Raw genomic sequence first — 24,926 nt, forward strand, 5'->3', positions numbered from 1 at the left:
AGGGGGGGTACAGATGGCTGTTTGGAAGGACCTATACACCGAGGCTGTTGAAGATGGTCACCTAATAAGAGATAGGCCCAGATAGCATTGTGTCTGCTTTAACAGAGGCAATGAACCAAGCCGAATTTCATCAGCAAAGAGAAAGTGGCATGGGAAAGGGAACAATAAAAAAAAAAGTACTGAGCACACAACAACAAACTTTTCCAATCAATGCACTTTCTCATGAAGACAGGGTGAAATTAATTCTCGCCTGAAGGGCTATTGTAGGGGGGGAGGTTCACTGGAGAGTAGGAGCTGTTGACAAATACTCTTTATCCTCAGGTCAATGAGGATGGGGAAAAAAACAGGGGATGTAAGAGAAGGAGTGAGGGCAGACAGCAGAGAGAAGGCTTGTGAAGAATGAGACAGCCGGAGAGAGGGAGAGGACAGAAGTCAGAAGGGAGAGAAAGAGCCATCAAGAGGGAGGTAAGAGTGTTGAAGCTCTCTCTAAGCCTAATGACAGTGTAGCGTCGCCAGGACCTCCCTGACATTACTGAAGCCCTCACTTCCACTTAGCATAGACGTTTCCCTCCCAGCAGCGAGCAGTTGTCTCACCCTAATTATTTCGCCCTCCACCTGCATGCCTCCCTCTGCTTGTCACTCTCCTTCATCTCTCTATTCTCAGGTCTCACCCTCCTGTCCTTTTCCGCCCTCCTTCTCTCCACTGCCCTTTCAATACCTCCTTAGGACACAGGAAAAGTCAGAACTTTCCACTCTCAAAGATTACTTCTGAATTTTAAAAAGGTCTCATGTTTTTTTTTTTTTTTCTGTGAGCATATAATTTGAATGAGCCAATATTTGAGCCCCTGTAATATGTTGTATCTATTACCACTTCAGCATTGTTTGTTTTAGACAACTTCTGCATTTTAAAATCTCAAATGCTAAATTTAGCAGTCAAGAGGGTAACACCATTTTTAGTGGGGCAGAATACATACACAGGATTATCTTTATGGATTATTATTATTATGGGCCATTTTTTACTTTTTACATTTTATTTTTTCTATATTGCTTTGCATAATCAAACCTTTTTTTATTAGCATTATTCATACTCTCCGTGCCTGCAAATTGACAGCTAGGCGTTGGAGCAGAAGCTGAGATATCCTGACTTTTAGTCCCTAGCATGGGTCAAGCTCCCAAAACACTCCATTTCCCATAGTGCCACCCATGTTTTTGCTAGAGCCTCCCTGCCTATTAAACCCCCACATCTTTCAGTCTCCACACCCCCAGTTTGTAGGCTTTCTGTGTTCCCACCAGAGTCACATGACATTACACTAAATTCTTCACAGACTTTATTTTACTCCTCGTGATGAATAAACTGACATGATGTGTAAAATTGTGCACCTTCCAGAAGATGATGTTACTATTTCTGTGTATTCTTCAGCACAGCACCATAAAAGTTTATTTCATTGTCTCAGACCTAATTCTTTAATCACATCTTGACGAGAGGCAATTCCGTTGATAGTCAAAACTTTTTTATCATCTGTCACCTTCTCAAGTATTAGACTTTGAACAGATTGTTCTGCCGTGTCTCTATTCCTGTGCCACATGGGCATAAATAATGGATGTTTGAAAAGTCATTACAGCACTCTGGGATGCCAAGCAGGTGACTGAATGTACACAGCAGGAACCCATTGCACTCTTGCAAACCATGAGGAAAGAGATAACTTAGCTGTCATGTTATTTGCTCATAAGAAAAATGCATTATTTTCCTTTTTCTTTAACTACGAAAAAAGTAAGAAGTCAGATTTGAGTGAATTGTGAATGTTCAGAGGAATTATTCAGGCATTTTAATTAATTACTCTGCTACAGGCCTACCCCATTGGCAACAATTAAACTGTGCATCAAGACTTTTTGTAGTCATAATCATAATGTAAAAAAGGAATACTTTTAAAAAGTAATCGCATTATTTTAATATGGAATAGTTTGTCCCCGAGTCACTCCCACTTCTCTCTTTGTTTTTACCTCTATAATCAAATTTGTCCTGCCTTTTTCCTCTCCGTTGTTCCATCTTCAAGTGTTTTAATGATCACATTTTTCACCTTCATCCTTCTCATTTCCATTTTCCCTCACTCATCTCCTCCAACAGAGCATCTCTTGTCTGCTCTTCTGGTGAATATAATTCTCTACCTTGTTGTTCTCTCTGGTCCCAAGCTTTCATTGACTACTGTCGGCGAGACTCAATTAAAGCGCGGGGGTGGGGGGGTCGGCGGGTAAGATTAACAACACACACTTTTACCCACAATGCCCAGGGGGCCCAATTTATCTTGAGGAATGCTCAGCCTAAAAAAAGCTGTGATTGACACCTCTAACCTTCATTGGGATGTAATCTTCATCTTTAGCACTCAGAGATCTAATTAATTAGGGGAAATCTCATTTCCTCACTAATGCAACTGGACAGAGGCATGATAGAGGAGGGAGAGAAGGGAGTAGGGAGGAGGAGGAGGAGGAGGAGGTTGCTGAGGAGAAGAAGGATTGAGATGGAGGGGGAAAGGAGGTGCGCCATGTTTCATCAATGCCTGTGAACGGTGTCCACCTTGTTCATTTCGGGGGAAGAACAAGAGAGCGTGAGGTGGTTGGGTTCAAACCAACTACACTGTATTGATTACAGCTGCCAGAACTCTGGCTACTGGCCATCACATAAGGAGACACTGCAGTAACACTCTGTATAATGGGATCTCTTGGTAATATACTCAAGTGTTTCACTTTCTTCCCTGGACTTCTTTTGTGCATTAAAGCCATCATCTATGTGTGAGGTAGTGCTATCTGATTGTAATGAGTTTTGTCTTGCTGCTGCACTACAAACAAAAGTGTGTAAATTTAACTACTTTACAAGTCATTCACACTAATATCGAGTGACTAAAGCAAACAAATAGTATGGCTGTTTAGATGCACGTTTGTATGTGTATTTAATAACTTTAATGAGTGGAGTTTAGTTCACAACTCGTGAGAAAAACATGATCTATTTAGCTATGATTAAACCTTAAATTGTTGTTTTACTTTGGCAAATGTCACTGTCACAGCAGCCTCAAGTGTATGAACAGCAATAAAAGCCAATATCAGTGAAAGTGCTGTTCCTGAGAAAGAAAGAAGAAAGAATTTTTTTTTATTGAACAATATTGAACAAATCTGGGTGGTGGATAGGCCACTGCCACTGCAAAGTACTTGCTATAATGCACTGACTGTTGAATGAAGGAATGAATGCATATTTGTATTTAGTGTCGTACACACACAAAGGCACTCAAGGCACTTCTTACACTGCATACAGAGGAAAGAGAAAACAGTGGGAATGCAAGAAGACGTGGTATGCCAGATATAAACTTAAAGTCCCCCTCCAGTGAAAACTATGGATGTTTGACCTTCACTGTGCAGAATGGTGTTTGTGCAGAGTTTTATATCAAAAAGTTTCTCTCTGCTTATAGCTTAAATGACAGTTAAACATGTGTACAGATTTTGTGAGAGAGCAAAACTAGTTTGGAAGCCAATCGTGGTCCATTAATTGACTTATACAAGTGTGATGTGGAAACTTGAAACCTCCAGCGCACATACACTAAAAATGGACTTTACAGTGTAGTAGGAGACATATTGTGTCCAGCAGTTAAACTTCTGAAATATAGAAATGATTTGCATATTCATAGATTCAGTTTATTTCTATAAGGGAGAAGGAGGACTTTTTAAAATAATTTTTAACAATGTCATTGAAAAACCATATCAGACAAACTATTATTAAAAGCAGAACTCCTTTATATGTCTTAAAACATATCTGGAGGGGATATTTAACAAATTAAACATACAAAGCCTTATATGTTAATGGCGAGTCTTTAACAAAAACTGAGCCAAGTCAAACAGCTTAAACGTAAACAATATAATCTACATTTATCTGTCATTTAATATTGTAATCATCTCTAAGTAACGTGCCGTGATTTCACACTAAAAGTCACATTTTCTTTGCATAATTTATTATTCTTAACCTTTCAGTCATCTAGATGATCTCCACTGTTAATATAGTCCCCATCAGAATTAATTTTAGCAGCCTGTGAGAAATATTCAGCTATTGAGGGCACTGGAGACCAACAACACACTCAGACAAACACACATCCTGTAAGCACTAGCTAAATTAAGACAGAAACACATCTCAATCTCCGAGATCATTGTGTTAATTATCAAAGCAAAACTATCAATTTAGGCTGTGAAGACGAAACACCACCCTTCCTTCTCTAAAAAGGCTCAAAGTATGACAACACTTCACAGTATCAGACACTACATACAGGACGCAACAGAATAAATATTCTGTATCGACTGTTTTTGAAGCGCAAAAAGATCTATGAATATATTTCACAGCACTTGTGGTCCACACTGGCTGTAGTTCATTTATATACTGTAGGTCTTGATTCTCTCACTTCTTGCAGATATATACTTCATATCTGTAAATTACTTCCACACAATTCTGGCTACAGATATGGTTGAAAAAACACCTCACTGGGTGGTGAATACAAAGTGCTAGTTTGTTGTTGGAATGAGTAAAACCACTATGCTGTTGCTAAAAAAACAAAAGGTGTCATCCTGCCACAGTGTTGCGTGAACCTCCCCCAGTCTCACTTCTCCATCACGCTGCCGCCTGGAGGCTGCGTTTCTCAGCAGATATCGAACCGGCACCTCGCTCTCCTTCTGATCACTCGCCGCTGCTTGTCGGCCACCTCACAGGCTGTGCTGCATCTCTTCTCACTGATGCCAGGTCTGCGTTTCCACTTTTGCCTCCTTTCTTCTTATCCACTCTGAGGGCCTTATACCTCTGTCCATACTTGCATCTCTCCCCACCCAGCTCATCTACTCGCACCTTTCCAATCTCCTGATCATAATAGGGGAATGAAAGGGAGTTTATAAACTGAAGTGCACATCAGATCTGCTGTAATGAAATCTTATCAGTGTGTTCCCTGTGCCATATTATTTGCATATAAATGACATAATATAATAACTCTCTCCGGCCTCTACCTGGGAGGAGTAAATATTTCTCTGTCTGCTTTGTCTCGTTGGTGTGACATGAGGAAACGAGACGCTAATTGAAGAGAGGAGAGCATCTTTATGTGACGACTGACATTCAATTATGTTTGGGGGATCAGATTAGGTGGTGGCCCCAGAAATGTTTGAAAACAACATTTTGCAGAGCGGCAACTCTGAAGGCAGCCGAGGATGTAATTTGAATGGCTGTTTGAGGCCCGCGCTGAATGGCGCTGCTCTGAATGGAATCACTATGCTATGACCTGCGAGTAATTGGATGTCCAGAGTGAAGTGTTGACAGGGAAGGGGAGGCGCGGCTGACAGAAACAAAAAAAGAGAGATAGACAGTGAGGCAGGGAGACAAAGAGAGAAAATAACACAAAATGAAAATAAGCCAGAAAACAATGCAATGAACAGGCACGAGGGGGAAAAAGGGGGGGGGTCACACTGACTGAAAGCAGAGAAAATGAATGCAGTTTTCCTGAAGAGCGGAACCTGCTGCAGCTTCAGTTGTCGTTCATGTGCGCTGTACATGCATGTAGCCACTTTGGCCACCGAGCCAAATAAGCCATTAGACAGGATAAGCTTTCTTATCAGCCATACACTGTCAGGAAGGCACACTGCCAAGATCACACCACACAAACACCGGGTCACTTTACTTACAGCCACCATTACACACTATACTGCAGATCAGGGATAATTGTGTACATTCATCCATCTACCCGTCACTCTGGATGTGTGCTAGTTAAGCATAACAGAGCAGATAATGTAAAGTAAACACATTTGCAGTCCAGGAAAGTCTTTAATATACACAATGCATGGCCAGAGATCATTTGCTGACAGATGATGCGTGTGCCGCAACAAAGAATATAACCCATCCTGTCAATAGAGATTAGTTTTAATGTAAAGTACAACAGACTCGGAGGGAATAATAGTGCTTTTGTTGGACTGTTGTTTTCAGGTGCAAATGCTTTTCCAGTAGCGATTGTAATGCACTACTTTTCTGTCTGAAAGTCACCTTCAGGTAAGATAAAAAAAAACATGTTGTATTGCATTGGTTGTTAAGATGTGCTCTCTGTCTGACAGAAAAAAAATGGATTTAACAAGCACTTATAACACATCTCCACAGATGGAGGGGGGTAAAAAAAACAAAACTCAAAATAAAAGAAACCTGCAGTTTTATTTACCTGAATAAATACATCACAATTACACACACACACACACAGACATCCATTTTATCTCCATGTAATTCACCTTTGTAGAACATGGAAGGGGATGGAGGGGTCGGCCGACTCCATCGATTGGCTATCCTTTGCAGTGACAGCTCCCAGATTGGCCAGAGAGCATTAGAGAGTCAGAAAGTCACACTGCCATTAGCAGTCTGTCCTCTCTGGTTACAGCCTGCCTGCACACGGACACTCCACAGACTGAAACAGATCACAGTGACTGGTGTGTGTGTCCAGGAAATGTGATCACTCTATTGCTGTACAGTAACTTCAAATATATTCTGCATGAAGTTCAATCCAATAACCCCAGCACCCCCCCCCCCCCCCCCTCATTTTTCTTATTTAGTGTATGTTATTACCTCTCAGAACCCCCCGACCCCCCCCCCCCCACCCCTTTCTGTGTGTGTGCTGTTAAATTGATATTGGAATAAATGAATGAAAACACTACAGAACATGTTGAGTATACATGTGTTCATATGAGGATTCATGCATGTTACTCGTTACTGTTTATAGCTTATTGCAAATGAATCACATCAGTAGGCCTGAGCAAATCCAGAGGAGCCTTGTTATTTTGTAGACTAGAGGGAAATTTAACGTGCTCTGCCTGCCTGCCTCCATCTTCCCAGCTCTCCTCACTTCTGATTCACATCTCTGCTCCTCCAGTTCACAAGCCTCTGAGAAGGATGTAGTGCAGTCGGGCTGTGACAAAGGGAGGTGGTGCATGAAAGCACAGTTGACTGAGGAAACTAGGGTTTGACTGATAAATCAGCCGGCTGAGATATTGGGATTAAGATTTCTGTATTACGCAGGATCAGCAGGACGGTGCCGTCAGCCTCTGCGATGGAAGTTCCTCCCTGACTAACATCTGCGATGATATTTTCCCTGAAAAGCTGATTTATTAATTCAAGCCCAGACATGTTACCCTCACCAACACACACTCGCAGACACGCACGCTCAATCACACACACGGGAACAAAACATAATTCCTTTCCGTCTTTCAGAGAGATAACGTGACACCTCACACACTGCTCTCTGTCATAAGCTGCCATACGCTTGCCTTCACATAGGCCAGAGAGGGTGGAACACGCTTATTAATATTGGTGAGAGATTTCAACCCTTTTCTTTCTCATTACCAGTCAGATTTATTCCGTGAGACCTAATCAGAAACAAGTTTGTAAGTTAAAGACTAGAAACCCTTTGCTTCCTAGAGTATATTAACTTTTCTGATCCAATTTAACATTCTTCTACATGTGCAAGAAAGTGGAATAATTTAAATTCCAGTGTAGTGCAAAGTGTTTGCAGCCTCAGCTGAAGTAGAAATGTTCAGATGTTCTAAGAAAACAGGTTAACATGGACATTCTTGCAAAGCAGACTGACTTCATTTGCAGCGCTCTGATGATTATGAGATTTCCATGCGTATCCAATGAAAGATCTGAACACTTCTCCGTCATTCAGCATTCACCCCCCCCCCCCCCCCCCGCCGCCCCCCACCAGCAATATTAGCTGTCAAAAATTACAGCCTTCCATTGATCCAACAGTCGTGTGTCAGAATAATGTACGACAGTGAGGGGAGACGTGTCTAAAGTAAAGTGAGGAGAAAAACACAGAGCGGTGGAATAAATGTGCATATCAAGACAGGATTTTACGCCTCAGAGAAAGCACTACAGGGAAAATCAAACTGATTTCAATGTCACAAAATTGATTGTGCAATTTTCTCCGGATTGCTTTCTGCTTCCCCGGGGTAGGTGAGGTGTCTATCCAAATACACTTAGAGCTCCACCTGAATTATGTCTGAGGAATCTGCAGAACGGAGGGGCGAAGTTTGGCCATCTTTCGCTTTTTCTTTCTTTCGGTGTGTAAAACTCTCTCCTTTTTTCTCAGCCTTTTTCTGTCTTCAAAAGCTATAGTCTGGATGGCAGATGGATTCAATGGGTGTCATTCTGAAGCCATATTTATGAGAATGTGCTGAAGTGGCTGGGTGTAAGTCTCTCCAGACCTAGAGGAGGACAGTTTAAAACATATGCCTTCTGCACTTCCATCTGGCTCTGCTGACTGACTCTGCTTTTGAAGAACTCTCACTTTTTTTCTTTTTACAGAGATGCTGCACTGCGGCTGGACTATTGCTAAAAACCCCTCAGGACGTTTGTGAAAAATCCAGCACACTAATAAATGATGTCAGTGTGGGGATGAGGGCGACAGATACTTGTAGATACAATATAAAGACAATCATACATGGCGCTCCGGGCTTAAACAGCCTTTAGGTGGCCACATCTGCATGGCTGTTCATCATATTAATCCCACAGAGAGCTAGTGTCACAGGCATGGATAAGTCATAGCTGTTTGGCTGTTTAGTAGAAAAAGAAAATCACCATATTGGATTTTACTTTGGCTTTGATGGCATTTGAAATGAAAGAGATTTCATGGACTGTGACACCACTTTGTTGCGTGTAATCTGTCACACAGGTGTATCACTGGAAACACTATGAAAACACTTAAACGCCATGGTGTTCGGTTCATTTCTTCATCTGAGTTAAGCGGCGTGGAAAGCTCAACAGAGGAGTCGTACTGACCCTTCGAAACAGACATTCTGGCAGAAAGATCTGTGTGTACCGAGTTGCAGTAGAACACAAATGAGGAAACACTGGTGTCAGGAAGACCTTTCTCACAGCAGTGATCCTTCATGACAATCCTCCTTCATGAAAATAGACAGGAAAAGCCACAGTCATCACATGTTCTTTCTAATGCTTCATGGGAAGATATACTGCATCAGAAGAGTACTGCCAATTTAATATTGTCAGACTCATGATGGACAGTTTAAAACAAAAGGGATCATAATCAATGAAGCAGAACCAGAGATATCGTCTTTTTTATTCCACAAATACTTCTCGTCAAAACCTAGATTACCCTCAACAACTTGAGCACCAACGTTCGGTTGGAGATTCAGGTGTGCTATGCCTTGAGCTGCCAGCCTCAAGCAGAGATGAGGAGCAGGAGTAACTCCACACTCCTAGATTTCTTTTCATTTTCAAACTTTTAGCAGACGCTGACACAAGTGACATCACTTTAGGCAATTCATCAGATTTTGCGCAGCCCTCCCATCTGGAGCCACAAAAGTCTTTATACACCTTTTATTGCTCCCAAGACCTGTAAATGGACTTTGATGTGTAGAAATCGGTGGTTTCCCTTTAATAACAGCCTGATCCCAAGCAGCAACTTAAAAATGGCTCCAACAGGTTAAACAGATAATAACAAAAATCTGTCCCTCTCTGTGCATCAAAGCAGATGAAAATCTGACAGGAACAGATGTTTAATCAGCCCCAGTGAAAATTAACTGAAAATAATGTGTCCGGACAACCCCAGTGTGGCCGCCACCTAAGGTGCTCATTAAATCAGTGGTGTAAGTGAAATAATCAAACATGACTCCAATGTGACTTGACTTGGGTCTCAGGTCTTGGTGACTTCAAGAGTTTATCGCCTATGGAGAATAAAGTGATAGGAAGAATCTGCTTTTTTCTGAGATTAATTGAGGCCACAAACAGTCAAACATGTGCCTTCTTCAAAGGCATTCCACTGCATATTCCAACACCAGCCTGTTAGTGGTTGTACTAAATCTTGGCTTTTGAAATATCCCGGAGGTGGTATGCTTCAAAAGTCTTTTCTACTCACAGAGGAGAACCCACAAAGACCAACATACATCTCTTGAATCATTCAATCTCACAAAACCAGCATCATCAGTGCTCGCTGCATTGATTACATCCCATTTCCCCGTACTTTTAATCAATTACGCCTCCATTAAACAGTTTACTGTAGCTCGCGGAGCGGCTCATCAGGGCGGTTAGCTGCCATGGTTCCAGCAGTTCCGGATGGGAGGTTTTCAGCCAAGCTTGTTGGACACCACCAGAGCTGGCGGATGAGTGTGTATCACCTCAATTAAACCATGCGCTAAGTGTCTGACAACAGCTAATATTCCTCTTCCACCAGCGAACCCAATCGATGTTCTGGCATTCGTCACCCTGCTGAAAAAGCAATCATCCCGTTGTCTCGCTCCGGTTAGATGGGGAAATGGAGAGTCACTCATCTGGCTTCTGCGCCTGCTCACTGGGACGCACCAGCGCTCTTTCTCACAAAGACACATGCAAAAACAGATGGCACACAGCACACACACACACACATACTGTACATACATGCTTTCTTCACTCAGCTCACTGGCAGCATTAGTGGCATGTCGAGATGTACAACAAGCTGCATCTCAGAAGTGGCAGTGACAAGTGTAAGGCTTGTGACAAGAATCCGTCCAGCAAAAACTCACACTCTGTTCCAGTTGGAAAAGGACCATCACTCAGAGCAGAGTGATACATTACACACACACACACACACACACACAGACAAGCACACGTTTGCCAAGTCAACCCACCTCTCTGTCAAGTAACGTAGGGGAGATGGCGGTGACAATGTCCCCTCTTTCTGCATCGATGTAGAACATTTTCGAGGAAGGCTTGTCCGGCGACTGCCTGACGATGATGTAGCGCAGCGCGGCGTTATCTGTGGCGGGGTCATCTGCGTCGAACGCCGTCATTGTCATCACCGTGGTTCCTGGAGGAGACACAGAAAGACAGTGTGAACTCAAAACACACCTCTCATGTAAAATATGTGAGAGACGGAGCTAAATGCTGGTGTCACGACTAAAATATTTTTACAGGAAAAAACACAATTTTAGAGACACAGCAGGTGTGTTTTGACTCTTGAGATCGATGAGTTAACTTTAAAGCTTTAAATTACTGTGTAACCAAAACATGAGAGAAAAAAAGATATATGATGAAATCTCAGAAATGACGGGTAAAGATATCAGACTCATATACAAATTATGCTAATTTTAACATTTTCGTTCGACTATTTCAAAAGCTTTACATCATAAAGGTTATAGACGCCTGTTTTAAGATCGCAAAGAAATTCCAGTTATGACTGGGATACATGTTCATGCTAACAGAGTTTAGCCAGCCAATCAGAGTGACACTAACTTGTTGATGTGTGTTACAACACGTGTGTTTAGAGCAATCATGGCAGCAGGTGTGTGAAAAGCGCAATTTCAGACTGCTGCCCAGACAGCTCCTTAAAAAGTTAGCCTTTCCTATTAATGTGTTTTCCCCCTCATGTCAGCTCTAACAGCACGGTGCATTTTATTTGGTAATGGGAACAAAAATGGAAATCCTGCCCGCTGCAGCTGAGCTGAAATAGGAGGTAATCCTTGACACACCCTCAACCCTCAATCTCTGTCTCTCGTCAGTGATGAGATACACTCGCACAGACTCAGCGGCACACACACTCGATCCACACGTATAGAAATGTACACGCGCAAATGCACGGCTATGTGCTTCCATGCGTGTACACATACACACACACACACCCACACACATACTGTATCGACCATGTTAGGTTGTGCGTGTTTTGCGGGCAGAAGTGTGTGTAAACTGTATCTCCATCCAGTGCTTCATGTTCTTGCTGTCATCAGCTCTGGTTAAAATATCATCAGCTGAATACCTCTTCAATTTGTTGCAGTTCTGAGTTTGACTCATTGTTAGAGAGGTGCGCGACTGCATTCTGATGAGACAGTGTGTTTGGGACACAGATGGATACTCCTGATAAGTCTGGCACACACTCAAAATGTATGAATAATGATTGTGTTTGTGCGTGTGTGTGTACGGAAGTGATTTATTAAATGGTGGGGTGTCATTTCTTTTACTAAAACAGTAAAGAACCATTATTAGTAGATTTTGGCCGCGGTAATACACTGTAATACTAAAATAACACGACAAATCTGACGTTGCCATTTGGCTTCTGCTTTCAGGTTTTTAACAACAAAAGCAATCATTTTATGAAAATCCTGCCTGTCTTACCTAACATAAAGCTGATTGTATTCTTTTCTGAAATTATCAAACCCACTGAAGTTTTGTGTGTTTTCTGGCAAGAAACCCCTTGTGATTCTTATTTGACCCACATACTTAACAAAACGTCCTCCAAAGCATCAAATAGAAATAGCAGCACTGCGTAGCATGGCCCATAAACATCGATCTCTTTTCACGCTTCTCCTTAATACCCGACAGTACTTTGCCACAGTGCATTAGCCAAACTATTCAAATAAGACACAAAAGGGCTACTGGAAAATATGCAAAGTCTACATTAAATACCGGTGGCTCAGTACCAAACGTCTGTAGTCCAGCTGAAGGTAATGAGGGGCAGAGAGGTGTGGGTTTTATCCCCTTGGCATTTGCACTTCAAGGTGAACCATTAATGGTTAAGTAAACCAGTAATCCTTCCTCTGCTGAATAATTACACAGTCCCATCTCCTTCATTACCTATAATATCCACTTCACACCTCGAAAGCCACACTGTTAGAGACGACTCAGTGAGCGTGCTCACAAACACACACGGCCGCGCACACACAGCTTTGCACATCGACGCGCCAACAAATTAGAGCGTTAAAAGCGATGACTAAATTGGTTATCTCGAACAGATCTCAGTGAATTATGTTCCCATTCCGCTGGCAAACCAAGGTCTCTTGAATGCAACACAATCACATTACATGTTTTATGTGATAGCAAGAGTCAAGCCGACCCTCTCAATCCCCACTGTCTTCATCAGATACCATAATTCCACTCACAAATGAGTATCATGTAACCAATAAGCATTCGTCAAACTGGAATACAACGCAGCATTAGCATCAATCAACCTACATGATAAACATCTAGCATTCTGTAATGGGACAACGGGGCTGGGTATAACTCCTAACACTGATGTCTGTTGTGTTTAATCATAACATGATATCATGTGCTTGGCCTCGGTGAAGACTCATTGCCCTCTTTTATCAGCTTCATCCTCTGGCAGGAGCCAAGGCTCAATCAATCCTAACTGCATTGGATGGTTACATGGTGGGATGGCTGTGAATGTGCAGGACTCCCATTACCTCGCTATCACTTGGACCCATCTGCTGTGCTGCTGGATGACACCAGCTCAGACTGGACGAAGAGAAGAGTGACACAATAAAGATGGAGACTGCAGAAAGAGTCACTGTACACTGATTGTGGCATGTCTATCATGTTACTGTAGAAAGAGTCGTACATACGTGTGGCGCTCGGTCAAAATGACATAAAAGAGATAAGAAACAGATGGCCTCATGCAGGAAGCGATATACAATGGTTAAGACCGTAAGACCGTTTGGTCATCTGGAGTTGACTCCTCTTATATTTTCTCTTAAAAGAAAATGAAGAGAAATTGACGAGAATGTTGCTGCATGAGGCCCAGAGAGTGGTGCCAGGAAGTAAAACAACACCAATTCACACATGAAAAGACACAACGATTGACAGAGAAAAAGAAAGCACACACAGATACACATGTCGTGAAGTGATTTTATTACACACGCTGGTGGGACACTGTGCTGTTGCCTACAGCCAACTCCTATATCTTTCTGAAACACCGAGGGAAATCAGTGGGGGCCGGCAGATATGTGGGTGCCACCAGGGAACTGACACACTGTGAAAAGCCAAGATGAAGCAAGGGAACAGAGAAAAGATAGAAACAAAAAAAAAGGGTAAATGTGATGCTAGTATGTGTTTGAGTCTACTGTGTGTGGCGTGGGTGCACACACACGGTCTGTGTGTCAGTGTATCTGCATAAGTGTAGGTGGTTGGAATTTCATTTTAAATGATTCAACATGTACGGTGGATTTTCCAAAACCCGAAATGGGATTTATATTAATCAGACTCAAGTGACTGAAAAAAGACTGAGAGCTGACCCATTCTATTCTCAGGCGTGAATGAGATCAAAGGAAGTTCAAAGATGAATCTTATCCAATACCAATACTGTTGAGATACATGACGACGAATTACAAGCGCACAGTCAGAGGGTGCAGAATGCAGTGAGGAGGTGGTAGCAGAGATAAGTGTGCACAGGAATGAGTGAAATCCACAAGGGAGAGAGAGCAAGGGAGGCATGGAGAGAGAAACACAAAGTTTAAATAACAAAAGAATAGCCGAATGAGAGTAGGAACTGCCTCCACTGAACATTGAGTTAACCTGCAACTGATTTCACATTTGCCCATATTGACTATGGGGCCACCGTGTCAAAAAAATGTGTGTTTGGGATAATACAATATGTATTTTAGGGTGTTTATATTCAGCAGCACAAATATGGGGGCAGGAAGTAGACTTTTTTTTTTAATTTTTTTTTTTTTACAAATAGTAATCAGTAATCAGTAAGCAAAAATTAACATTGCAGCACATTAAAGACCTCTTATGAGTGATGGGTTCCTACATGAACACAATGTTTTCAGCCAAAGTCTGAGCAGTTTTCATAATGTCTAATGACAGCTGTTCGTTTTTGTCTTTTGGCTTTTTTCCCCCACTGGTTTCAAGTGGGCGGGGCTCAGTTAAAAAAAGGTGATGTCAAATATGTCCATGCACCAATCAGAGCGTAACACTGTAACATCCCATTATCCCCTTCTGTATGCATAGTCGGCGACCTGGACATACTCAGCACATGCTCAACACAAATCACAACTATTGCCAAGAAAACAATACTATTAAACTGGAAAAGTAATCAACATCTCACAAAGGTTGGATCTCCTAACAAGGCAGATATCAATGGAACAACAATCAGCTTTTCAAAAAAAAAAAAACCCAACTTGAACAGTTCAATAAAACTTACTCAACAGATCCATTCTGCCGCCGGTGAGCTAATGCCACCACACAAATAGAAAGGTACATGTAAGCATGGAACGGGGAAAAAAGAACCAATAATGCTAAACCAAACCCATCCTACAAAACTTGCCAGAAATACATTCAAACCCAAACAGATCAAGCCCTCCATTTATTTATTTATTTACTTTTTTCCCTCCATTTTTTTATTTTTTTTATTTTGTTTGTTCGTTTGTTGTTTTTATTGATTTGTTTTGTACATCAACATCATCTGTTGCCTTTGTATAAATTAATATGTATATTATATTAATATGTTCATATTGTCTATCTGGTGAATAAAAAAATTGGAAATTGGAATCAGAATCTGTTGACAGTTGTGTGGATGTTTTCTTGTTTTGCCAGCACTGTCAATAAACTTGATTAGTCCTGATGAAACAGATTGGCTGCAGTTCTAACTGTTAAACTCTTAATATTAACAGAGGATGTTTTTTTTGTTTGTTGCTTATTTAAAACCAGGATTTCAGTGGCTTTAAAATATGTATATAAGTCATTTTATTGGAGCTCTCTGTTGCATCACTCAAATCAACTCCACTGCAGATGGTCTCCATTACATCCTTAGTGTTTGTGAATACTCTGTTAATTTGAACAAATATGCAAAGATGTAACACTTGATGCCCCTGACGCTAAGTTTAGCAAACAAATACTGTGTAAATACTAAGATCAAAGATGGCTGAATTTCATTTTGCTGCTTTAGTTTCAGGGTCCTGGTCTTGTTCATGCTGGCTCACTGTAACACTGTCATGACTTACTTGGGCACGTCGTGGCAATCAGAAAACCTGATGCTGTCTGGAGTCGGTGAGATGGTACTTTTACAGTCTTTTCCCTTACATGGCTATACTTGTTTCACAACAATCACTCTTAGGTTCTATACATTTCCACTTACAAGTACATGGACATTTTAATACCTCAACGTCCATAACAGACACCTGAAGTGTTACTGTTATGCTAACACCTGCTTTTCCTACTATGAAAGGTCGACATTTCAGCTTTGAAAAAGGCCTATCTGAGAGGGGAACATCCATTTGATTGAACTGCTCATGAATAGTAGATTTACGCAGCTGTTGATGAGGGGCCATGAGTAGCGGTCAGTGTAGGTTGGTAGGTAAGTAGGTTGTAAACCTCTGGTCTAATGGCGTATTTTCATTTAAATAAATAAAATAAATATTTTCAGAAACCTTTCCAACAAACAGAAAAAAAACAGATAGAGGTGAAAACTATAACCAATTCCGATGCCAGTGGCAGACATGAAGAGGAACAGACATTTAAATAAAAGAGAATGACTAAATAATGTTTGCTCTGACAACAAAAGAAGCTTTGATGCACTTTTCATCAGAATGCATTGTTGATGAAACAGCCGTTCGAGAAGACAGTTACAGAAGCATATTGTGCTTTTCATCCTTTGCACAGCCATTTATTCCCAATCACGTCGAACATTTGTCTCCTATTCAGCTGCAAATACATGCAGTCATGTCTATTAAGTATTAAAGTGATAGCTGTGAGAGTGGTGCAGGTATATTGGTGAAGCAGCTTTCAGCAGCCAGGCTATCTATTTGACTGAATGCTGCATTGTACCTGTCTACGCTGTTTTCCTGCCTATTGTTACCACTACACTACTCTTCAGTGCTTGGATGCCTGGCCGTCTGTCTCTGTCTTTTGTTAAACTTGTAATTTCAAAGAGATGATTCTAAACATCTAATTGTCTTTAGATTAAAGCATTTCATGCTCACACTTGAAAATGGTTATGTGTATTCTGCAAAAACACTGTTAAAATCTTTCAGGCTTTTATTTTCTCGACTTTCTGCCTTTGCTTGTGCATGTTGTAGCAGGATTGCGTCAAACTACGTGGTGTTAAAGTCACAATGTAGGCATGACCACTTTTTTGCCTGAGATAAAGATTAAAGATTTAATGGCAGTGGAGAAAGGTTTTTGTGTTTCATGTCTTTGAATGTTTCCTAGAATTATAAAATGATTAAAAAAAACACAGAGGTTTGGCTGTGGTTCACATCTATCTGTTGCTGATGTGAATTCTCAAGCTCATTAAACTGATGATAGACACTAATTACCAGCTTACTCTTTCCATTGGACTTCACCTGTTTGCCTGCCTGGTTACCGACATGACTATGCCAAAGACATCTCCAGAGGGTCTCCTGTTAAGACTGTACACTTAGTAAACACTGCGGCTCCTTCTCAAGTGCCAAAAGAAGATTTGGCAATATGAGGAACAGAAAAAGAAAAGACAAATGAACACTTTATTGCAGTATAGACAAAAACAAACCACTTGTCAGGCTACATTTCCTCAACTTTAAGACTGCAACACCTATAAAACATAGGTCAGTGTTAAGTAATATTATATTTTAGTGGTTATTATCAGTAAAAGACATATGTTGGCTGAAACATTCAACAATATATCTATTACTCATTGCCTATGTTTTCATATACTTTATAAGGTGCTTCTGGATGTCAAAAATGTCTGTCACCTTTATAGAGGCCTTACATGATCAAACGTGACTTATGATGTGAAACAAGCATTGTTTGGTAAAAAAGTTTCACCACTGAACTTTTCTAAATCGATTAATTTAGATGCAGTAAAAGCAGCGGCCAAAGCCGTAGATGTGGAAAGCCGTTGCCGAGCTCTGCCGTACGGAAGCTAAATATGAGATAATGAGCCCTGAGCTGACAGTCAAGTGAATGGAAATACATCCAGCTGCCCTTTCCTGCCTCCTTCACAATGCAGTGTCTCCATTTTATCTTCTCAGCCAGTGTTTGCTCAGGCCACAGCTGGCAAAAGCTAGATAATAAACAATTTATGCTGGATACAACCCAATGTAATCCACAAAGAAGAACACAATTTTTACTCTCCTTATTAGGACAAAAATGTGATACATTGAAGGATTGAAGGATGACGTAAAACAGCTGTTATATTTCTGGCGCTATATGATAAATAGATTTGTGCTTGTGTTGGTGCTTATGCACACTTAACAGACACTGATTGGCAGAGAGGACAGAGGGACAGTCATTGCTTTCATCACAGCACGCCAATAACACATCTGCTAATGAGAATATGAATAACACACAAGCTAATGAACAGAGGAACTTGGTAAACAACTCCAGTCTAAACAATGACAATCAAAGCTGGGTAATGAAATCACACCTTAACTTGATAATTGAAAAGAATTAATGAATTGTATTATGTTATTTGAAAGGAAGAAATAGATTGGGAGAGGAGCCTGTATGAGACTGTACGGGATTTATATTCCAGGTACGTATTTGTGATACACAGGCCTACAATGTCCATATGTATGAATGAGGTCACTGGTCACTTTCTCTGACAATAGCTCAAACTAACACCTATTTTTTTCACCAGAAAGAAATATAATGTACCACAATGGACCACTTCAAATGGTTCAAATCAGGGGTACTTGACACGGCCAAGTCAAAATGACCTGCTAAAACTGGCTCCAATTCTTTCCAATCTATCTGTAGTTTTTCCAACCATAGGTGGTCTACACCCTACTCCACATTCCAACTTAACACCTAACATGAATAATATTATTAAAAAATTAGAGTTTATGCTCTTAGAAGGAGATGTCAGTAGAGATGGTTTTACTCACAATTACTGTGAGTGCAATGCAAACACTCCACAAATGGTTAAACACATTTGAAAAGTGCATGGAAATAGTTTTGGTACTTGTTTTTTGCTTACTGGTCTCCAGAAGCATTGAATGAACTGAATTTTCACCTTGCCTCCAGTAATGCCTCCAGTAATTCCATTTCTACTCCTTTAAGCTAAACAATCATTCGTTAGTCCATTTATTCTTTTAGCCAGCTTATTCCACTTCATAGTCCCAAGGTATGGGAGGTCAGCACTGTCTACACAGACAATGCCTTTAGGCAATTCAGTGTCAATCATACCAGCTGAGCTGCAAGTCTTTGAACTTTCAGAGGAAAACTGTGCAAACATAGAAACATGGAAGAACGTGATAACCCCAATAACTGAGCCATCATGCTGTTTTAAATCAGAAAAATAGTACACTATTAGATTAAATGTCAATTTGCTTTTATCTTTATTATGCTCAAGGTCTAATGTATTTTTTATCTCAGGCACCAATTCCATATGTGCGCACATGCACATACTACAAAACTATGTCATTTGGGATTTGAATCAGGGTTTTTCTCTTCGTAGCTAACTTCACTCTCTCCAGTATTTGCATATCTCTGCATGTCATCTCCTCTCCTGCTGGCATAATGAATGCTACAAGTCCCATTGTGGAGCCAAATGTCAGGCCCTGAGGCTGGCAGATAGTCCACGGAGCATAATGACCAGCTGAACCACCTCCTCTCGTGACCCCAAGAAGAGCAGAGAGGAGAGAAAAGTCAACTAGAATGAGAAGAAAATAGGATGTTAAAGTACGAAATTAAGACAAGAACAAAACTTAGAAATAGACAGAGGAGGAGAGGAGTTGAAGAACCCAATAAGTTATTGGTATTAACAGCTAAAAGAAAGACATACAGACAGAAGAAGAGGACAAACAAAGAGAGACACCTAAGGGAACCAGGAGTAAACAGCTGTTAAACAAAGGTGTGGAGGGAACAGTAGGGTTAATGCAATGTGATATTTTCAGAATACATCGAAGCTGTTGACTCAGCTGTGCATAGTACACAGTTGCAACAGTAATCAGCCAACTCAATAACAACCTAGGGTGTATTGATTAAGGGAAAACTTCAGCAGCCACACCACATGATCCCATCATCATTAAAGAAAATCTAATTACCCTGTGGCAGAGATGCCACCAGACATGTCCAAATGTTTCACGCTTTCAATGTTCTGCCAAAGCCAGCCCCCCCAGAATATATTTTCAAAAAACAAGTCATTAATCTGAGGAAGCACAGAAGTGACACACAATATTGCTTTCCTTTTCTTAAGCTTAATTAATCATCTCAGTGTGTGCACAATTAGACAGCAGATCATGTCGGATGCTGCTCAACACGCTCATCCAGCTGAAGCTACCAGAGAGAAATGTTGGATGGATCCACAAAGGCGGCCTCCACAGAGACCGCCAGAGACTCTGGAGGAGCAGGCGGTATTTCCACTGGGACAGTTGGGGAAAATGACAGACACCATCATCATCATCATCATCGGGAGGTGGGTGGATAGTAAGAGCTGGAAATGGAGTGGGAAGTCATGTGAAAAACGCAAATTATAAGAATCATTTGCAGTAATTTCCAACCCATCTCTCCATTTCCTATACCTGCTTATCCAATATGCACTGGCTGAGCAGCAGGATGCACATTCACATTATCAATTTCATAGTGCCTGAAAAAGTATTTGGTGTGTCCTATCTATGCTTTGCACCGCTGTCTGTCTCCCTCCCTGTTTGGCACTTGGCTTTAAGGGCGAGTTTTGGAGCCAAGGTTGAATCATGAGGTGAGACTTCCATCTTAACTACACTTATGGAATATGGACTTAAGGCTCAAGGCAACTCATTAAAATGCAAGACCTTTGGGAGCTATTTGAATGAAAGATCGCAACCTCTCACACTGGATTTTATGCAGGAAGTCCGCCAACTATGAAGAGACAGATCGCACAAAAGAGCCAGACAATGATAGACGTGCAGGAAGTGAGGCATGATTTCACGGAGCTTAGCAAGATTCAATAAGGTAGATTACTTCATACTTTTCATACTGTCACCCTGACTCCTTCTAAGCCACGCCTCTTGGCTTTTATCCATTATATTTTCACACTTCCTTTGGTAATTTATCATCTTAATATCTAAATAGCCACTTGGTCCTGGTACACACCATGCAATTAAGTGGACCAATCATCAATCAGCATCATTTTTCATTTTGTCACTGAATGGTTTGATGAATATGAGTATAATGTAAAACATAATGTCGACAGCGTTTTTCCACCACCACCATCTTTCAGAAGAATGGTGTTCATCTCTACAGTAACAGTTTCAGAGACTTGGAGAAACTGAAGCTGTTCTGTAGGCTGCAACTCCTGACATTAATGCCAAAATGCTGTGATTAAAAATCTATCACTATTTCACTATCTATTTTCTAAAGGAATTATGCTAGGACGTTTGCTAGAAAGAGCATGTAAAATGGTGCTGAGCCAGCTGACAACACTGTCCCCTCATTTAGCTTGTTAGTCATTTTGGTCGAGCAGCTGTTGATGAGTCACTGAGATGATACTGAGTTTAAACTGTTTCCTATAAAAGTGGTCTGATCATGAAGCATTTCAGTTACTAGTTGTTGACGGTTACATTGAATTAAATGATCAAAGCCTTCAACCAGTTAAAGTACATGAAAACAACAGACAGAGAAGAAGTAAACGAGGCGATGAGGTCTATTCACTTGGAAGCGCTCTCCATACCAATGCAACCTGAGGAGGCACATGCAGTTTAAGTTTTCCTTTGAAGATTTTAATTTGGAGGTTTGACTCAAATAAACAAACTACACGCTGCATATTTCTTTGTTTACATCCAGCATGGCAATGTCTAAGACAAACTGTTTTGAAGCACAGCATCCATTAAAATTAGGGAGTGAGATGAAAACTTCTTGAATTATACATAAATGAACTCTATGGCTGACTAAGTCTAATAATGCACCAAGTGGATTAAATAGCGTGTGTGTGTGTGCGTGTATGTGTGTGTGTGTGTCACACGCATGCATATAGGTCACACCAAAGCGTGTGACAGGTCTGTCACTGGAGCTGCCAACTTTTACTTTTGCCCCTTTGTGTACTGCTTTGCTTCTCTAAACATCAAACAGATATAATGCAGTCAAGCTGTAATGTTGAATGGGAAGACATAGCTGTAGATTATGTATATAGTCATATCAGTGCACATATCCTCTGGATATGTAAGATTAACAATAATGTTCTATGCAGTCGTTGGACTCCAGGGATGATAACCTCCTCTATAATTCTCAAAACGGCCACGGTACCTCAGCTAGGAATGTATGATTCACCGATCTATAATCTTTCTGCTCCTCCACCATTGAGGTTTCGGCTAATGACTCCACTCACACTAAATCAAGACAAAAGATACTTCCCCTTTAAGAGGACACTTCAATTAATTACCCCCGGAAAATCCCTCTAATTCTGTACCAGGGGCTCAGTGAATAAAGCTGAAAACCTATTAGTGGGCATTCATCTGATCTCACCCAGGAAAAGGAGGCAATCAGTACGGAGCAGCTAGCTACTGTACGGCAGAGCAGAGGGACGAGAAGGAGAGGATGCGGGGCTTGGAATAAGTCATAGCACCAAAGCTACTGTAAAGGTACAAGAGGTTTGTTAAATTATAGGTTGCTCCATTCTCCATTCTGCAGTGGAAGTCACGTTGACGTGCACTGATGGTCACAAACCAAAGTACTGGACGAATTCAAATCTTGACCTGATGACGGTCAAAGATGAAAAGAAAGACAAATCATCCTGAGGGGGGAATGAATGTATGTTCCAGATTTCAGGGCAATCTATCCAATAGTTGATAGATATTTAACTTGAAACCCCAAATATCAACCTTATGGTGGTGCCAAAGGAAAGGTCAGGGATCCCAAAAGACGGTATGGATTCAACCTCTGGAGACCATGAATGTCTGTACTACAGTTTAGTGCAATCTATCTAAGAGGAGAAAGAGAGAGCGCAGATGATGCATGGAGGGGATAATGTTGTCAGGTGAACCACCACTCTATATAAGAAGGTTACAGCTCTACAGGGGACGATAAGGCAAAGGAAACCAAGAGTGGAGCAGTAAGATAATGCCACCACCAGGTCCAATAGATAAAATATACTGTACAAAGAAACATGGCTCTTATTGTATTGTTTTTCACCCCAAATGCACTTCTTGCTCTGGGTAAAAATGTCTCATGTTGCACTGGGATAGTTATAATATACATATAATTCAGCAACTGATATGTATCTCAATTAAAACCTTACATGAATCTCACTGCCCTCAGAGATCTTAGTATGTATTAAAACTAAGTAATAAAGTTGAATAGAGTTTTCCACAGCCAGCAAGGATTCATGAAGAGAATAAACATTCAAGGGCATAAATGCACAAACAAAATGAAGCTGTAAAAGAACACAACTTGTATAGCACAGGGACAAAACACTGCCCACTGTCATTACCAGTCAACTTTAAAAGACAGAGACACTGTGGATGGCTTAGTGAGAGTAGGACAAAGTCACGAATTAAGTGGCTGTTTGAACAGTATTTTGTTCTCCCATTGTTCTTGATTTATACCCTGTAACAACACAATCAATGACATCAAAACAATCTAAACTTGATGAAGCCCTTTATATGGAGTACATTCCTCAAATTTGCTCTCTCCTCTGTGTGTTGTGTGTCCTTGGATCCATTTTTCATCTTCATTCTTCCGGGTACTTGTGCAGGCTAAACGTAAAAGATGGCTAGTGCTCCACTGCCATTTGTTTGTCCTTGACTTGGAGGGTTATGATCATGACCGCTCCCAGTATTCACTGAGCTTGCTACAGTACAGGATGTTGGAAGACAGCAATCCGACAGTGAATGGAGGGTGATATAGCAAGCTATTACTGTAGAAAGGAATGCTTTATACTCTCTTGTGTGAAAAACAGAGAGCATGCTTTGTAGAACCTGAAACAAAAGCTGTATTGCATTTAATTTAAAATCAGGCGAAGGGTATTCAGTACAACTATACATATACTTTTCTTACAGCCACTATTGAGTATTATGTGCCCACATTACAATGACAAAATAGCAGTAATATGTTGAAATGAATGAACCTGCATCAGAGACAAAGCGCACGGTGCAGTGTGATCTCAGAAGACTGTCCGTCCAAGAAAAACAACAGCGTCGGTCGTTTCAGCAAATGCTTAAAAGTGCAATACGTTGACATAAACATGGCTATTGAGAAACAGTACACAGCAGAGAGAGACAGAGTCTGGAAAAGAGAGAGGAGAGTAAAATAACTTAAAGAGCAACGAGGATATATGAAAGGGGCAAAATAATTACATTAACCAAAGAGGTACAAGGCTGAATTCGATTTTTATAAATGTTTTCCTTTTGAGATATTGTTGTGAAAACATAAGAACTTTCAATCACTGACAGATGGTCAAAAAGATGGCTAGAGGGCATGAGTCAGGGCAGAAATCTTTCAGTCTGACCTTTAACTTGTCAAAGATGTACCATATCGCTCTGATGGATGCTCTGATTTCTTCAAATCGAGGTATTGCTCATGGCTACAGAGTGGTGTATGATACACAATGCTTTATTTATCCCTGTGCGTCACCGAAGAACAATGCAATGAAAAAGGAGCCTTTGAAGTGTGTGGGACATGGTTGAATCAATTTCCATTTAAAACAATTTATTTAGAGCATGGCTCTAACACAACTTGGGTTCCATCAACGATGAAAGAAGAAAAATAGAGGTCTATTATCATCAAAATACTAACAATATTGTTGTGTTCATGCAGAGTAAAATAGTAAAAGTGCAAAATATTGGAGAACTGAAATAAATGTGTGGATGGTGAAACAATTTCACCATCTAGAAGAAGCCTTCCTTCTTGTTCCTCTGTTTTTGCTGCATGTGTAGGCAGTTGTTTGATAACATGTTAGCCTTAACAACTAGACCTGGTACAGTACATCCAGTCCATTATCCCTATGAATTACATTCATATTGGACGACTCTGCACCTCACAATTTACATCCCATGCCAACATCCCATGTCAACACAGTGAATGGTGTGCTCTATAGATGAATCCAGGTTGTATGTGAAAGTAAACAAGTCGCCTTTACTGAGGTGGCATTTCGCTGGTAAACACGCAAAACACTGTAGTTTATGTAAGGATTTTAAGTGCTTTTGCTAAAGAAAAAATGGCTCCCGTAGAATTTATAAAATCACCAAAGCCATAACTGTTCTGTGCTGTTATCAGC

At 40.8% G+C, this 24,926-nt stretch overlaps 1 protein-coding gene across 1 annotated transcript in view; it reads right to left on the reverse strand.

Moving 5' to 3' along the window:
• Nucleotides 1-24,926, reverse strand: part of cdh13 (cadherin 13, H-cadherin (heart)) — a 196,042-nt gene that overhangs the window by 82,750 nt on the left and 88,366 nt on the right. The window contains exon 8 of the mRNA XM_070907066.1: nucleotides 10,675-10,853. Coding sequence (XP_070763167.1) covers nucleotides 10,675-10,853 — 179 coding nt within the window. The remainder of the gene's footprint in view (nucleotides 1-10,674; nucleotides 10,854-24,926) is intronic.

Source organism: Enoplosus armatus, chromosome 6 (genome assembly GCF_043641665.1).
Source record: "Enoplosus armatus isolate fEnoArm2 chromosome 6, fEnoArm2.hap1, whole genome shotgun sequence".
NCBI classification, from domain to species: Eukaryota; Metazoa; Chordata; class Actinopteri; order Centrarchiformes; family Enoplosidae; genus Enoplosus; species Enoplosus armatus.